At 56.7% G+C, this 17,461-nt stretch overlaps 1 protein-coding gene across 1 annotated transcript in view; it reads left to right on the top strand.

Annotated features, from left to right (window-relative positions):
• The window catches only part of KLHL29 (kelch like family member 29), a 101,118-nt gene that overhangs the window by 62,780 nt on the left and 20,877 nt on the right, over positions 1–17,461 (top strand). The window contains exons 5-6 of the mRNA XM_045286592.1: positions 7,811–7,949; positions 16,716–16,918. Of these exons, the coding sequence (XP_045142527.1) occupies positions 7,811–7,949; positions 16,716–16,918 (342 nt within the window). The remainder of the gene's footprint in view (positions 1–7,810; positions 7,950–16,715; positions 16,919–17,461) is intronic.

Here is a 17,461-nt window from a genome sequence, read left to right as displayed (position 1 = left end):
GGGGCGGTTTAATACATCCATCAATGCTATGAGTGTCCCCTTTCTCCACCCCCACCCCACCACCCCCCATGGAGTCGCTATTCCCATTACTGTTCTGAGGGATTTATCTGTCCTGGCTTCCATGTGTCAAAGTACTTATTTGCACTTATGCGCATCCTCTAGCCGGATTTGTAAGGTCGAACTGGGGTCGTGATAATGGAGGGGAGGAAGCATTAAAGAACTAGAGATGTTGTGTGTTCCCTCGGTGCTATCCCGCACCCTGGCTGACTGGTCCCTTCCATGTGACCCCTCTGTCCTGGGATGTCTATAGATGGGCTTTGGGTCTCCACTCTGACTCCTCTCCTTCACATTGATATAATTGCTTGTTTTTTATCTTCTGATACCTGAACCCATCACACCTCATGATCACACAGGCCGGTGTGCTTCTTCCTTCCATGTGGGCTTTGTTGTTTCCCTGCTAGATGGCCGCTTGTTTAACTTCAAGCCTTTAAGACCCCAGGTGCTATATCTTTTAATCAGCTTGCTTCACCACATTTTCTTATGCAACCACTTTGACTTCAGCAATCGTATTGGGAAGTGAGTATCACAGAATGCCAGGTTATGAGAACAAAGTGTTCTTGTGTTGCGGGAGGACTTGAGTGGAAGCCCAATGTCTGTCTGCTTGATACTTTAACACATAAATATATGCACATAGATCAATACCCCTATCCTTATATATTAATATATTTACATATGTACATGCCGATATTTATACCTTTCTATATAGCTTTTGCCTCCTCGTCCTTTCTTCTATTTCCTGTTACTTTCCTCATGCGCCACTGTCATGTTCACCCTTCATTGTGCTCTCAGTAATTCCTCTCGGTTACATTACAATTGATCAAACCCCCAGGCATCCTACACCCTCCTCGCCATCTCCTCTTCTGTGCCGCACCCTGGAACCCTCGGTCCCATTGCTTCCACCTAGGGATTGTTTATCCTACCTATCTTATATAGATATCTTATATAGATAGACGTACGGCAGTGCCTTTTGAGAGAGCTCAGCTGCCAGGCATGTAGAGCTCTCCAAGGTGCTGAACTCGGGCCACCTCTCCTGACCTTCCCCACCTGCCCTGACATCTTGGCTCTGATCCCTCCAAACAGGAACCGCTTTTCAAGAAAAAGATGCAGAGTAGCTACATCAACACGCACTGTGGGGCAGAAGGAAGCTTTGTGGGACATGTGTGCTCATAAGAGGGATGAGGGAGGCATTCATGACCAGCCTAATTCCCATGCCCACCTAGGATTCCCCTCTGCCCATGGGACCAGACACAAGGCTCATCCTCCTCTGCTCCAGAGGTCCAAGGCCTCTCAGCACAGCCCTGGTACCAGCTTCTTGGCCCTGGTGGAGACACCTGCCTGACTGCACTAAGACCCCCTAGCTCAGCTGGGACAACTCATCGGCTGGTGTCTGTCCCACATGGCCTCTCATCCTCCACCAGGCTTCTTCATATGGTGGTGCTGAGAGGAGTCTCAAGACCATGAGCCCCTGGCTGCTCCCTTTTCCCCTGCCCTGCCTTTCCCCCTGGTCCCTCTGAGCCCAGGCTTCGGGTGCCCAGCCCCACCAAGCTCATCAGAGCCCAGCTGCTTCAGCTGATGTTCAATGCATTCACATAAGCCCCCAGTCCCCAACAACCCACCCCAAGGTCCCTGATCCCCGGCAAACCCTCTGTACCCCTGGCCTCAGCCTCTTATCTCACTCCATGCGCCTACGCCCTGGCTTTCTCTCCGAGGTCTCTCATCCTTTACTCCTGGGACATTTTCCATCCTCTCCCACTCAGAGTATCCCGTCACCCCTCAGTTTCCATCCTCACACAGAGGAAGGAGCCACATGGAAGCCTCTTTACTAAGGGCAGGAAGGACTAAATGCTGCTAATGCCCGGTGGACTTCCCTGCCTCTACCTTCAACTCTGACCCTGTGCCTTCGATGGTGCTGAAGTCCAGACACTCTGCCCCCTGCCCCCTCATAGCCTTCCCAATTAGCAGATGCCCCCTTCCTCTCTGACCCTGAGACCCCAAGAAGGAGCTGCTGATGACTGTGACCTGTGTGGGACTTGTTTGTGGACAGCTGGGATCCTGGAGAGAAGAGAGGACTGCTTCTTTCTGGCGCCTCGGGCCGGGAAGGCAGTGTCTGCAGGGTAGCTGAGGACCCGTCAAGGCCCTTCCAAGGCATTTGGGGCCAAACTGAGGAAAGCAAAGCCCACCCCAAGGAGGAGCCAGCTGTAGCCACTGTCAATGGTTGTGCGACTTTTTGGCCATCTCTGTTGTGAGCAGAGCCTGATGACTTCCCCGAATGTTCTACTCTTCTTTGTTCGTACGTCCGAGGTTTAGAAGAGCCTTAGACATTTGCAGTCTCCCTCTCCCGATTCCACACAACTGTGACATTTCAAGAGACTTTGATGCCTCGTATCCAAGGAAGGTTGTTCTTACCGCCTAACATATATCCACGTATGGCTTGAAACTCCGTAGATTCCAATCAGCAAGGAACGTTTTGTGCCAAACATGGTGAGGAGTGCTCAGAGAAGTACAGTCTCCTAGAGAGGAAACAGCCAGCCGGGCACACTCCTGGGATAGGCAGCTGGGGACTTGCAATGCCATTTCGGGCACCGACAAAGTCGCCTGGGACCACAGAGAGGGCGACATGATCCCCACCTAAGAAACTCAGTCATGATTCTTAGAGAAGGTGGGATTTAAGCTGAAGTATGAGGGGTGGTCGGAACCCCAGGAGATCCATGTGGGCAAGACTTAGCCAGAGCGCAGACAGAGAAGCACCCACTATGAGGAAACAGGAGGCGTCCGTCCCCAGATAGGGAGTTGAGGGGCATGTGGGGACATCGGTCAGAGCAGGCTGGGGAAGGCTCTGAGCGCCGGCCCTTAGGAGTCTGGAAGGACAGGCAGGCTTTCCTCAGCTGGGTGGGCTGTTAGGTGAGGACGGAGCCGAGAAGCTGAGGCCTTTCGAAGGCGACAGTGAGGGACCTAGATGGTTCAGTGATGGGGTCCCCCAGCCATGCTTCCCCAAGCCTCTGCTGGCAGCACTGACCACACCCAGTCCTTGTGCCCTAAGGATGGAGGATAAACCCAGGGCGAGGAGCTGTTTCGGTCAATGTCACAGAGGTTTCAAAAATATTTTCTGGAGAAGCGTTGAGCGACTCAGGTCCCCTGAGAAGGTTCTGTGATACAGTTGGATTCAAGGGTTGGAATGAGCTAGACAGCGATAGGGTTTGCTCTGTGAATGCTTCAGAATGTTCCGTCTGGAAGTACTTCTTCAGTGCCGTCGGGAAGTGCGTACCAAACACCCCCTCGTGTGCTGGAGGGATGGAGAGGACAGCACCAATGTTGCCGGGAAAGAAAGAGGTCTTCGTCGCCTTGTGTTGGGCAGCTTGGAACAAGCAGGCTGGGGGACAGTGGGGAGGGGGGCTTGATGGTAGGGCTTTGGTTCCCCTTTCAGATAAATGGGGAGGTTTTCCATTTGGACAGTAACAAAACGAGGCATCCTCAGTCCAGGCAAGAAGGCAGAGTGGTTCATACCTTGGTCCCTGGAGGACCCCCGAGGGCTGTGCGCTGAGGCCCCCTGGATGGGCATGGGTGGGACCTCGGTGTGGAGGGCTCACCCGCTGGGCTGCCTTTGCTTCCCTCTGGCCTTGGTGCGGGAGCCTGGTTGGTCCTCAAGTTCAATTCTGCACCTTACTCTTCCTGGGAAAAGAAGCCGGTGGAAACGCACCCACTAACTGGGGTGGGAGGTGGGAGTGAGGGAACAACAGGCTTGGAGGCCTCCCCAAAGTACCCCCTATCCCACCCAATGGGGCACCCGCAGCGGCAGGGTGGGGGCCTCCATTTAAGGAGAGTCTCCATTTGTCCCCACCATGCCTGCCTCAGCTCCCAGATGAATGACCCTCCGGGCCTGTATGACATAGTCTTCGCTGGGCTGTCTCAGTATATTTCACAACTGCTCTGAGTTTATAATTTTTTTCGGGTCCTTTATCAAATGTGCGTCATAAATACCAATAGGATCGGGACCATTTATCACCTAGCTAGGTTCTTACTTGAGCTCTGGAAGGGAGGGGAGGAAAAAAATGATTTGGCCTAAGAACCTTTCTTGGGGCTCTGATTTAATGGACTTCTCCGCTACAAAGCCCTGAAACACCCTGCCTTTTTAATATTTGACATCTCTTCCTCTTTATTACCATCTCAGACAGTCCAGCTGGAACGAGCCCATTAGTCTCTGACAAATAACTTGCGTCGTGTGGTGAAAAACATGCAGAAGTTCGGCTACAACTTCATCTTCCGTTAGGGGTCTGTCTGAGGCCTCACGCACTAAGCAAAGACTCCAGCCCCCAGGCAGACTCTCCCAGCACCCCATTCCCCCTGAGGCTGCTTGCTGCCGGGTCCTCAGAGCCAGGTTCCCCGAACTACCTGGCACCAACGGGGCTTAAGACTGAGTATTCTAAGGCAGGGGTGACTTGGTGGTAGAATTCTTGCCTTCCACGTGGGAGATGCAGGTTCGATTCCTCGGCAGTGCACTGGTGCAATTGGACCACCAGGCATCTGGAGTGGGGGTGTGGGGGTCGCTAAATGCTGAACAGGCTTCAGGGGAGCGTTCAAACTGAGGCAGGTCAGGGGAAAAGGCCTCAGAGACCTGCCTCGGAAAATCAATCCGTGAAGGCCCTACAGACCACAGCAGCACGATTCACGACGTATGTGGGGCTGGGCCGGACCAGGCCGTGTCTCCTTCTGCCCCGCCCAGTGACCTGAGTCCCGGCTGGCCGACGGGGTGTGTAGGAGTTAGCCTCAAACGGAATCACAGAGGAGAAGTGGGTCCAGGGGAGGTCCACTGTGAACTGGAATCCATCTTTTAGTCATGCCTCCTCTCTTGGCTGGCTCTGGCTGCATCACCTACCGCTTGGCAACTTGGCCACTTAAAAGTGAGTGTGGGGCTGCCATTCAGGCTACACTCAGCTGATCTGGGTCAGGTCTGAAGGGCTCCCTGGAACTGCTTGTTCCAACTGACCCCTGGGTCCTCCGGCAGACTAGTCTGGGCGGGTTCATAAGGCAACAGTGATGAGGCAAAAGGGAGCAGGGCGTCCGGAGGTGGAGATTCACAACTCACAAAGGTCATCTCCGCCACATCCTGCGGTCCAAAGCAAGACACCAGGCTAGCCTCAATCCCAAACCGAAGAGCCAAACCCACTGCCACCCGGTGGATTCCAACTCACAGCGAGCCCATAGGACACGGTAGAAGTGGCCCCTGTGGGTTTCTGAGACAGAACCTCTTTATGGGATTAGAAAGCCTCATCTTTTGCCCCCACAGAGCAGCTGGGGGCTTCAAACTGCTGACCTTGTGGTGAGCAGCCCAATGTGTTGCGAGCGAGCCCAAGGCTCCATCCAAGACCCAAGGGGTGAGCAAATGGATTCTATCCCTTGCTGGTAGGAGCTGCAAAGAGCGTTTGCGATCTCTCACCCCTGCTCCATCTCTTCCAATACACGCACCCCCCACACAAGCACATCATTGCCTCACTTATCCCCCCTCCATATTTCTCAGGGCTCTGGCAGCTCCCGTCCCCGTCTCCCCATTCCTACTCTCATTTCCCATTTGGATTCTACAGAGGGCACCACCAACATGAGCTCTTCCACCCGCCCTGCCTGTGTGCCAGGCTCTCTGCCTGCTGCTCTCAGAGCACCATCTCATTTAACCTTCAACACTTGAGGGTCAGAGACAGGGCCTGTGGTGGGGGCTGTGGGGGCCGTCATGTGACTGTCCAGAGTCTGATAGGAGGCAGCGTTCGGGCTCACCTCCAGACCTGGCTGTCAGTCGTGCAACTCAACTGCTGGGCTTCCTGCAGGCCGTTGGACCTTCAACCTGCTGCTGGAGTGGCCCATCTGGCACCCAAGTCTTGACCTGCTGCTCGCCTACACAGGGGCAGGCTCCTCTGTACCCGGGGTTTGGTGCAGGCTCCTGGGGCAGGGCTCAGAGAATCTGTCCCACTGTCCTTAGAATCTGCTGCAAGGAGCCCTGCCAGCGCCCCTACCCCTCTTGCTTCAGGCAGGTCAAGCCCACACCCTATGTGGCTGGGGATAGCCACACACCCATGTAGAAACCTGCAAGTGGGGGCCCTGGGGCTCAGGGACTTGAATTCCCCATGAACCTCCAAAGGCTCTCAGTCTCCATGCACAGGTGACTCAGGGACCCCTTCGCACCATCTGCCCTCGTCTTTAATCAAGCTCAGCGTGTCCCCACAAAAGGGTACCTGGCCTCCTGGGACCTGCAGAGTGCCCCCTCCCCATCCTTGACCTTCTCTTGACCCTCTGACCTTCCTCACTGTGAGAAACCTGAGGTCCCATGTGACAGGTGCTCCATGTGACCAGTGTAGACACTCAAGAGAGGCCCAGGGGCTTGTCCACAGACCTGACCCTGAGGCAGAGCTCAGGAGTGAGTCTTGGCCAGCAGCTGACCCATGGGCAGTCATGGGCAAAAGGACTGGTCAGGCTGAAGTAGGACCTGTCTCTCAACTGCCATCGAGTCGATGCCGACCCGGAAGGGAATGTCAAGCAGCAGCCAGCGTTCAGCACAGATCCGAAGGGCCCGAGCGGATGGAGAGGGCTTAGAGGTGGGACTCAGCTGACAAATTAAATAGCCCTGCCTGATGGCAGACGAGGTCATTCTGCCCGAGCACCAGGGCCTCTGGTGTCCGGCTCCCAGGCACGGTAGGGCAGGCTCCTCACAGTGGCTGCAAACCTCCCCAAGGATGGCTGGGCCAGGCCAGGCCAGGCCAGGCGATACACTGGCCATCTAAAGACCCTAATGTCTGCAAATGAAAGAGAAGATGTAACCTCAACAGGGGGGTTATCAGACACTTTCCTCCTTCCCCCTTCTGAGCCCGGGGGACGGTCTGGGAGGAGTGATTGGAAGCCCCACATCTGGAGCCCACAGGCCTGGACACTCTAGGTGGCCAAGGCTCCCAGTGCAGGTAGGTGGCACCAAGGTGGGCAGGCCCCAGAGCCTGCTTCTGGGGACCTTCCGGGGCACCCAGCCAGGGTCCTACCTCTGACCCCCTGGGGGGAGTGTGCGATTCCTGAGAACGGACCCAGCAAAAGGGAGGAAGTCCGGAGTCCCTATAAGTGTGAGGGTGGGGAGGAGGGGCTTGCCCCTCCTGATTCTCACTGCCCCTCGATCCTCCCCACCCCATGGGCTTGCGTGTCTAACCTAAGGGATGCTGTTTTTACAGGTTGTACGGTTTGTATTCCTTTGACCCATATCCAGTCCATCTTACATCACAGCACCATTGCTTCTCTCGGTACCAGCCACGTCCGCTCTCATTAGCCGCTGGAGAACTGTGTGGTGTAGTTGATATCACAGGTCTTAACTGTGTGTGAGAATGTATCCTCTGTGTGTCCAACGGTTGGATGGGAACCTTCCCCCATCACCCCCATCTCCGGCCCCAGCCTCTCCATGTCTGGGTTTTAGCTGGACATTTAGTTATTCTGATTGTATTTGGGGGGCTCTGGGTTTGGGTTTTCTTCCTAAATGGTGATTCCTTTAGTTACGGACGCTCTCCCAGCTCCTGCTTGTCCACGCATTATGTCTGTGACTCCTTCGGACTGTCCTGTTGAGCCAGTGTTGTCAAGAGACAGTATCTAGCGATTCCTATTTCTCTACTCCTTGGGAAGGGAGAAACCGATTTTTGTAATAAGTAAATAAAAATTAAAAGGGGGAAGGAAAACAAAACCAAAACCTCTTAATGGGAACCCGGCCCTGTCTGTCTTCTCTGTTCTGCAGAAATGTTGAAGGAATTGAACCAGCAGCGCAGAGCGAAAGCGTTTACAGACCTGAAAATTCTTGTTGAAGGCAGAGAGTTTGAAGTGCACCAAAATGTTCTAGCTTCCTGCAGCTTGTATTTCAAGGACGTGATTCAAAGGTTTGCCTTCCTTCCAGCTGTGGTCGGGTCTGTTCCTTTGTAGGACGCTTTTGTGTGGTTTTTCTCCTCCCCTCTCTTGCAGGTTCCTGAAGCGTGACTCCCTGTCACAGAGCCAGTAGCCATCTCACCTTCTACCCCCACGGCCCAGTGTCCTCTCACACACAGCCTCAGGGCAGCCACGCCCCCCACCCCACCCAGCCTGCCCCACACAGCCTTCCTGGCCACCAGGGGCTTCCTGGCCACCCCATCCCCGGGCCCCCAAGTGCTTCGTGGCTCACACCCCTCCCTGAGATTAGGACAGGAGGCCCCATGGGAAGGGATCACTGCACACTGCCCCCGCTGGGCCAGCACGGGGTCCCCAGCGCTGTCGCCACCACGGCTGTGGATGGCGATCTTAAATGCCAGGAAAGAAAAAAAAAAAATGCATCGACCAGGCTGTCTCCCTCGGAGGAGCATGAGGCTCCCAAGGGGCCGCTTGCCCCATCCGCACCCCGAAGGGGAAGAGGAGACTTGTAGCCAAAGGCCCTTCCACGCTGCACGTCCTGAGACTCGTTCACTGAGCCCCAGCGGGTGGCGCCTGCAGGCAGACCACGTGTGTCCTAAACACGGTCTATCCGCCTCAGCCCCGCCCTCTCTGCCCGACCTGAATGAGTCTTACTGGTGCATGAGCATCTTTTCCTTCCTTCCTACCTTCCTCTCTTTCTTTTTTTCTTTCTTTCTTCCCTCCCCCACCCTCTGCCATTATGTTGATTTTTTTCCCCCCTTATAATTTGTCTGCTTCATACCCTCTCAGAGAAGTCAGGGGCCACCTTCTAGCTCCTTCGTGAGGGAGCACAGCGAGGGGGGCCAGCCCAGGGTAACGCTCACGTTTCTCTCACCCATCAGCAGATTAATGCCGCTGCTCATTTTGCCTTGCAGCCTCTGGGGCAGACGCGGAGCTGGGACTGTGCTCAGAGCGGGAGGACAGGACCCCTGCTTGCTTCCCGGTGCTCTGTTTGAATTGCCAACTAATCCCCCAGTGACTGTGTTTTGTTTCAGGACGGCTCCCTGGCTGGCACCTCCTTCCGCTCCGTTGTGTCCTTTCCACCCAGCCTCGCCGGCCTTGGTGGCACAGGGAGGGGCAGCTCTCTGTAGCTTCTTGCCTCCTTTGAGGACCATTCGGGTCTCCCGTCTCCCCCAACCCCCCATGCTCAGGGTCTCGCCATGCGAGCACAGGGCTCCCGGGGGTGGGGCTTCTTCAGGCTGGGGTGGTCTTGGCGCTTACACCCTTGGCCAATCCCAGCCCCTGGCTGCCGGGTTGCAAGCGTACCAACCGACCAGATAAGCAGGACAGGATGCAGGACAGGACGGCCTGGGATAAGAGGCTGTGGGCATGAAGACCTCGGGACCCCCCCCACCCCCCAACCCACCCTCACCCCACCACACTTACCTGGAAGGCCCTACATTTATAGCCAACACTAACACACAACTGATAACAGGACACCACTAGGTGGGCTCCCAGAGGGTGCAGGGAGCGAAGGCCTCTGAGACAGGATGAGAAGGAGGAGGAAGGAGATTCCAGGACAGGGACTGAAAGAGCGATGGAGGGAGCAAGTCTTCCCAGAGATGGGTGTGCTTTGGGTGGGCCGCACTGACCCCGAGCTAGGACTCGGGGCTTGTGGTGAAGGTGTAGGGCCATCAGGAACAGCAGGCAGGGTGACCGCATGGAGATGGGGCCCAGTAGCACCCACCGCAGGACCTTAACTGGAGAGGTAGAGGTAGCAGCTGAGAGGCGGTAGCTGGAGAGGCGAGGACACCCCCTTGGGAGAGAGCTCGGAGCTGGGAGACTCTCCCAGGCAGATACAACCTCGTCCTCAGGTTTCCTCATCTGTAAAACAAGAGGCTAGTGGTCATCCTTGGGGCGGAGGCGCTGGGCAAGGCCAGCTCTAGGGATGGAGGCTCACCGTGAGGGCTCAGGCACATCAGTCTCAGGGAGGGAGGGCTAGGAAGCAAACAGGTGTTGGGGGAGACGGTGCATCAGTGTTGGGTACTGTGCATGCGTGTCAGCAGCGCGAGGAACATCCTTGCTGGGCAGCCTGTAGGGCACAGAAGATGGATGTAAAGGAGCCTGGAGACCATCTAGGGCCCTCAGGAGACAGGGGGAGACCTGAGCAGAGCCTGAGGCACCCCGTGTTAGAAGAGCCCAACATTCGTTTGCCATCGTTACACACATTCGATTTCCCTGGTCCTAATCATAATAGCTGCAAGCAAATTCCTAATACAGGAAGAACAGCAGAAGCTATCCTGGAAAAGCGTTTCCTCTCTGGCCACATAAAGAGAGAGATCAGCTGAGGTCACCCTGCCGTTTCAGTCTCCTTCAGGCCTGTGGCCCTGGGGACCTGATGAACAGGCACCATGTAAGCAAGCATGAGCACCCCCTAGGGGCCAGGCCTGGCACAAAACACTAGGCAAGATGGGTGGGGTGTCCTCCTGGAGCCCACGGCCTTGGAGGCATAACAAGAACGCGCCCCAGAGCAGAGAAAGGGTGGAAAGGGAGACCCCGAGGGGCTGGCTGGCAGAGCGGCCTTGAAAGAGGTGGCATCATCAGACAGGCGTTCTGCAGGAAGGAAAGGCATCCGCCGGACAGGGCAAGCAAGTCGGGAGAGCGCAGAACCGGAGAGATCCTGGGTTGGCGGCATTATGGGAACTGCAGCATCATGTGTGAGGGCTGAGAGGGAGGCAGGAGGCAGGAGCCAGACCCCAAGGGCTTTGTTTTCAGCCCCTCTGACTCGTGGCCCCTGCGGCTCTTCAGCTCAGCTGCCTGTCAGCCTCACGCATGGGTCAAGCAAAGACTGGCCAGCGCCTTCCCCGAGGTCCAGGCTGCAGGTGTCCTGCCCTGCCCAGACCGCCTTCCATAGTGAATTGCAAGTTCGTGCCTCGAGGGGAAGATCTACCCCTCAAGGAGAGGGGAGATGCGTCTGATGTCATCCCAGACATCCTCCCACAAGCCTCCAGAAGCAGGAAACGCTTAGCCACCCCCGTTTTACAGAGGAAGACGTTGAGGCTCAGAGAAGTGGATTAGGCAGGAGATAGGAAGGGAGCTCGAGTCCACAGCGTGTGTTCTTTCCTTGGTCTGGCCGACCCACACGAGAGCTGATCCGGATTAAGAATCCATGCAGTCTGTGAGGAAGGAAGGTAGACTTCCAGGGCTGGCGGTGAGGACTGGCCTTCAAGGAAAAGAGAGAGAGAGAGAGAGAGAGAGAGAGTGTGTGTGTGTGTGTGTGTGTGTGTGTGTGTGTGTGTGTGTGTGTGTTAGAAACAAGTGCACATTTTCCAGGGGACCCCTTCGCCAAAGGAGATACAACCCCCCCTCAAAACAGGCCCCAGGCCGCAGGCACTCACCCACACCAGGTGGCAGGCTGTACTCGGCATGGTGAGGGAGCGCTGGGAACCGAGGCGGCCTTAGAGGGGGTGCATGACCAGTGCCCGTACTGAGAACACTGGGCCCAGGGTGTCCATCCCTTGATCACTGCCCCCAGCCCCTCTTTGGACCACGAGAAGGACTGCACACTGTACTGGCCGCCCCTCCCTCAGCAGGGTTTGCCGGAGGAGGAGGGGGGGCTTCATGAGGAGAGGCCAGACCTGGTAAGCCCTGGCAATCTTCCGGCCGATCACAGGCTTAGGCACGCAGTGGGGCAGTTCTGTGCTGCACCCAGAGTACCACGAAAGGAAGGCCTGGTGATCTACTTCCCAGAAAACCAGCCAAGGGAGCAGCTTTCTTCAGGCACAGGACTGGTCACCAGGAGTCAGCATAGACTCCATGGTGTCGGGTTGGTTTTCCAGTCAAACTAGGAGCGGCCTGGGGCCACTGCCTCCCTAACCCAGAGCTGTTTCTCACCCCTGGGAGTGGGACCAAGCCCTGTCCTGGGTTTTCTTTTTTGGCCCCTGGAAGAGATGGGGCCACGGGGGACACCCATCGTGCCAGCTCACTGGCTGGGCCAGCAGCAACCCCTTCTTAGAGACAGGGCCAGCTCTGCTCTCCCCAGACCCATGGGGTGGGGGAGGGGGCAGGGAAGGCCCAGCCAAGGAGAGGAAGACCCTCAACCAGCTGGATTGTCCTGGTGGCTGCAATGGGGGCTCGAACAGTCCGGCAATCGTGAGGCTAACACAGGACCGGGCGACGCTTTGTTCTGCTGTACACCGGGATGCAGCGGCTCAGAACCGACCCGACAGCACCGAGCTGCAAGAAGGAGGAGGAGAGCCACACTCTCCTCAGACGCAGCAGGCTCCCTGATGCCGGCCACGCACACACCAGCCGAGACCCTCAGCTCAGCTGCCTGTTGCCGCCTGTGGTGCTCTCCCGTTTGGACAATGAATGAATGTCGATGAAGGAGCTCCCCAAATCTCATGAACAAATTCCGTTATCTTTGCATTCTCGCATTCCACGGACTTTTTGAAGGACCGCCATCCTGGGCTTCTCACCTCCTCTCAAAGAATGATGGAGAACCTCGGTGAATGTGTGTCTGCCCAGAACACTGCTCTGCAGGTGTTTCCATATAGGTCACAGGGCCTGTCCCCCAAAGTGCCGCCAACGGGACTGGAGCACGCAAGCCTTGGTGTGCAGGGGAATGTTTTCATCGTGGGTCCCACCCAGAAGCCACTGGCTGCAAGGGTCAACTGACGGAGGGACAGAGTTTCAGTTCTGCCCACAGGGCTTTCAGTAGCTAATTTCACAGAAGTGGACCAGCCTACCCCTTCTCCGTAGTCTCCTCTTGGTCTGGAAGCACCACTGAAACCTGTTTCCCGCGGGTGGCCCTGCTGGTGTTGGAAATACCCACGACACAGCTCCTGGAATCACTGCAGCACACCAGCCACCCCTGGACGACAAGCCGACAGGTGGAGAAGGACATCGTGCTTGGGAAAGCAGCCGGGCGGCGACAAAGAGGAAGGCCGTCGGCGAGATGGATGGACACCCGAGGTTACCTTGGTGGGCTCAGACCTGAGAACAGTTGTGAGGCTGGCGCAGGACCGGGCAGTGTTTTGTTCGGTTGGGCATGGGGTCGCTCTGGGTCGGGATGACTCCGCATTGATCCGGATGTGGAGAACCCACTGCCCTGGAGTCATCAAGGCAAACTTCTTTCACTACCTTCTGCGTGCAGCTGGGGGTCCGTGAGTGGGAACAGCTCAGGTAGACTCCACAGGCTTGTGCCTGATAACGAGAGGTGAGCACACCTCTCTGAAGGAGGGGCGCCCCATCACTAGGTCACAATGGGAGAGCCAGGGCCTGCTTGCCCCGCAAACAGCCTCAGGCCCCGTGTGTGCCCAAGTCTGTATTCTGGGGCTGATGATGGCCTGGCTATGCATGTGTGGGGCAGGATGGGAGCTGCACTGTTAAGTGCCCCTTCCAAAAGAGCAAAGCAACCCGGTGCATTCCAGTGGATTCCAGATTATGGAAACCCTACATGTTCGGGGTTGAACCAGGCTCCACCCGGCTGAGACCTTTTGGAAACAGATCACCAGGCCTTTCTTCTGAGGTACCTCTGGGTAGGTCTGAACCTCCAAGCTTTCAGAAAGGGGTCAAGCACTCAGCCAACACCCCATAATTCTAAAGTTCCAACAACGCCCAGTTCCAACTTGCATCGAGTCTTCAGAGGACGCTTCTTGCCGCAGAGAAGCAATAGCTAGCAGGGAAGTGTCCAGTGCCCTAATATTTAGGACCCTACCTTCCCAGCACCCAGTTAAGCAGGTGGCTGTGTCCCATATCCTGTCTCCCCCTAAGCTACACACCCCGTGGGAGTACTAGGCTCCAGGAAGTTCTCATCTTCTTCCAGGGCCCCTGGGCCTCGGTGGGAGCTGGGCAACCACAGCCTCCTGCACTGTCAATTTCAGACAGACATGGCATTGTCACTGCCTGCCCTGCCCTGCCCCACCTTCCTCCAGTGCTGCTCCCAGAAGGTCCCCACACCACTGTGTGGGGCTGGGTAGAACAGAAGGCTCACTCCCACAACCCACATAAAGCAGGGACCCCGCGGTCATTTGTGGAGTTGGCTGACCCCCACTGGGGAGAGGGGTTTCCTAGGCAAGTCCTGTCCAGAGATGGAGAGGATCTAAGGAGTACTGAGGTCTGCTGTTGGGCGCAGAGCGCCACACACACACACTCCCTGGACCCACATATAAAAGTCCACGTGTGCTCACAGGAGCCCCCACCACAAGGTCTCTCTGGGCCCTGTCTGCCCCCTCCAAACCTTAAACTCGACTGCCTGGTACTGTCCTTCCCATGCTGGACCGTCCTCTGCAACCACGGGGATGAGGATTCAGCTCAGAGGCCAGGACCCTCCAGCCACGCTGCAGACCCTGTGCCCATCAGTCCCTTCCTGCCCCCGACAGCACCCCCACAGCATCCCCACAGACCCCTCTGCTCCTCCGTCAGGCAGGCGCTGGCTGGTCCCCAGCGACCCTCTCCCTGGCTCAGATTCTGGTCAAAATGGGCAGACTCTGCAGGTGCCGCCATGCTTGCAGCCCCTTTGCAGGACTACGGGCTCCACTGCCCCACCCACCTCCCCACAGCGACCCCACTGGTCTCGGCTTGCCAGGGTGTGCACTCATGTCGGTGTGAGTGTCTGTCTGTCTGTTTGCCCCTTAGTCCCACCTCAGCTCTTCTCGGGTGTCTGCCTGGGGACACAAGGGAGACAGGGGGACAAGTCAGCCTGGAGGCAGCAGTGACTGGGGGAGGTGAGCAGCCATCTGTGTACCCATCAGCCCTCCCTGCCTCGATGGTCACCCCAGGGTGACTTCCACAGAGCACGAAGGGCCTGAGACGGAAAGGCCAGGCGGGCAGCATGCAGGAATGAACGGAGAAGGCAGGGCAGCAAAGTGAAAGGGGGAAGAGACTCCGAGTGAGAGATGGAGCAGGGGAGGACTCCGGTGTTGGTGGCAGGGGTGGACCTGATGGCCTCTGAGGTCTGGCTGTGCCTGAATTGAGAAGATTCTGAGTTATCCCACGTTGAGCTATTTTTACATGGGACAAAGTACCCAGGGGTGGGGTGGAAGGACCCATCCCAATAGCCGCAGGATACAGCTGTGCCAAGTCGCTTTGGGGGAGGGTTCTGCTCAGACCTCTACTAGCCAGAACGCCTACCCTCTCTGGGCCCACCCAGGGCTGGAAGTCAGCACCCACAGGCCCCCAGTCAGAGGAGCTGTTTCATGGGGAAGGCCAAGCCCAGCACCTCTGGGCAGGGACACTGGGCACTTACAGGGACAGCAGGATCACATTTTAGCCCGTTTTAAAGGCCCTGGGAGAAAGCTGCCGGGATGATGGAATTCCAGATACTGTCATGCAGAGAGGCTTACTTATCAGCCTCATCACATAAAATCTTCAGGGGAAACCTGAGACCTCATCTAGCTGAATGGTCTTGCTTTGCAGAAGAGGAGGCCCAGGGTTTGAGAAGCCAAGGCTGCCAGCTAGCCAGCAGAAGAGCTGGGGACCCAGCCCCTGGTCCCTGCCCATCTCCACCCACCCCCCATTTGCACAGGAGCCTGCCCCCCCTCTGGCTCGCCAGCCTCCCTTGCCGGACACCTCAGCACTCCGTTACCAGTCACAGATGCACCCAAGGGACCAGCCACCAGATTGGAAGCCCCTGGGTGGAACAGCCACCTGGCTGTCCCAGCCCTGGGCAGAGGCGGCTCAGTGGGGCTCCATCTCAGGACTGGTGTGAGCGGCCTAGCCTGGAGGCCAGTTCCGTGACTTCTGTAAGACCTGCCTCCTGCCTCTTAACGCTCTGGGTATTTTTCCTCCTGGCGTCACTTCTGTATCGGTGTTATTTTTGCTTCTTTTTATCTGTTTCCTTCCAGGTCCAGCTTTAGGGCGCGGCTGGCCAGGCCTTAGGAGCCCTTACAATGTTTTTTGTTTTTTTATTTTATTTCTGTAGACACCAGATATAAAGCATACTTATATATATTTGTGTCCCTTTCCCCCCTCCCCCCAGTTCACAAGCCCGATGCACACTCTACACGCAGGCCACTCTGACCTCTGACCCCGTGTTCCATGTGGCAGGAGGGCCCCCGCCCCTGGCCAGGTCCCAGGTCATGGCTGCTGGCTGTCTGTGGCGGAAGTCCTTGATTGCTCCCCTCCCCCTCCTCCCCAGCTCTAACCATTCTGTCCGTCTATCTCGTCTCGTCCTCGGTTTCAAAGCAATGTCATGAAGGGCTTCCTTTCCACGCCTAAAAGGAAACAATATGGTTTGGGAAAGAGGCGGGGTTGTAGCAGGGGTTCTGGGACCCTGCGGGGAAGGGGGAAAGGGGGCGGGGTGCGCGATCCAAGGAAGTCTCCGGATTGGCTGGGATCACAGCCAATTGGGAGCCTCGAGCCTCGGGCCTCAGTCCCGCGGGGTCACCTCCCACCTGAGGCCTGTGCCCTGGCCGCCCCCACATGTAGGTCGCACTGGGTGGAAAGGCCAGCTGCAAGCGAGGGACCCAGCGTATTGTTTCCCTTTGAGGCCAGTCCTGGTCCTCGTCCCCATCCACAGCTCATGCTTTTTAATTTGCACTTTTTTTTTTTTTGCATGGACATGCCAAGTAGTGATAATGACCGCAGGGTTTTCTGTTCTATGGGGCCTCTCTGGTCAGACTCTTCTCTTTCAGATCCCGGGTCAGGTCAGTAGGGTCAGGTGTGTCCATTGGCGTGTCCTTTGAGACCTAAACGAAGGGCGTGACCGAGGTGTGCAGGGAGCCCTAGCCCTGTGAGGACGCGGCGCCAGCGGGTAAGGACACGCTGGTCTCTGTGCCTAGGTCCCTGCGCGACGGCAGCCAGGGCGGCCGGGAGAAGCTGGAGCTGGTCCTGTCCAACCTGCAGGCGGACGTCCTGGAACTGCTGCTGGAGTTCGTCTACACGGGGTCCCTGGTCATCGACTCGGCCAACGCCAAGACGCTGCTGGAGGCGGCCAGCAAGTTCCAGTTCCACACCTTCTGCAAAGTCTGCGTGTCCTTCCTCGGTGAGCCCGGAGCGCATGCGCGGAGGGATGCGCGGGGAGGGGGGGTGGGGGGGGTGTAGGATGAGGGCGGGACCACAGATGGGAAATAATTGTGAGACCGCAGGGGTTACAGAGGGGAGGTCAGGTAGGTGTGGCTGGGTTTGCCAAAGGTGTTTGAAGATGCTAATTCGGATCCCTGCATGGTCAGCTTGAGCCAGTCCCAATTATAGGTGTGACTTGGGGCAAGCTGTGAGAACCAGTGTGGGGAGACCCCAGGCCTGGTCTTCTGGCCTTGTTAGCTTTACTCTGAACACACTGGTTCACCAGCATCTTATTTCCGTTAACTTGCTTAAGACCTGGTCCACACAAGATGTCATCTGGTAGTGACTTCTGGACTGTCTCTAAGATGCAAGACCTGTTGCTCAAAATGGAGAGCCTGATGTCAGCAGCCTCTGGCAGACCCCCTCCTCAGAGGTCACTCTGTCAGTTTGTTGCCACCTCACTTGAGCAGGGAGAAGGAATGGCTAAGACCAGAATATCTCTCTCTCTCTCTCTCTCTCTCTC

This window comes from Echinops telfairi, unplaced genomic scaffold (assembly GCF_000313985.2).
Source record: "Echinops telfairi isolate 266 unplaced genomic scaffold, ASM31398v2 ScPeMD7_9;HRSCAF=40, whole genome shotgun sequence".
NCBI lineage: Eukaryota > Metazoa > Chordata > Mammalia > Afrosoricida > Tenrecidae > Echinops > Echinops telfairi.
The sequence above is the reverse complement of the archived record's forward strand: the minus strand, read 5'-3'. Positions and strand labels throughout refer to the sequence as shown.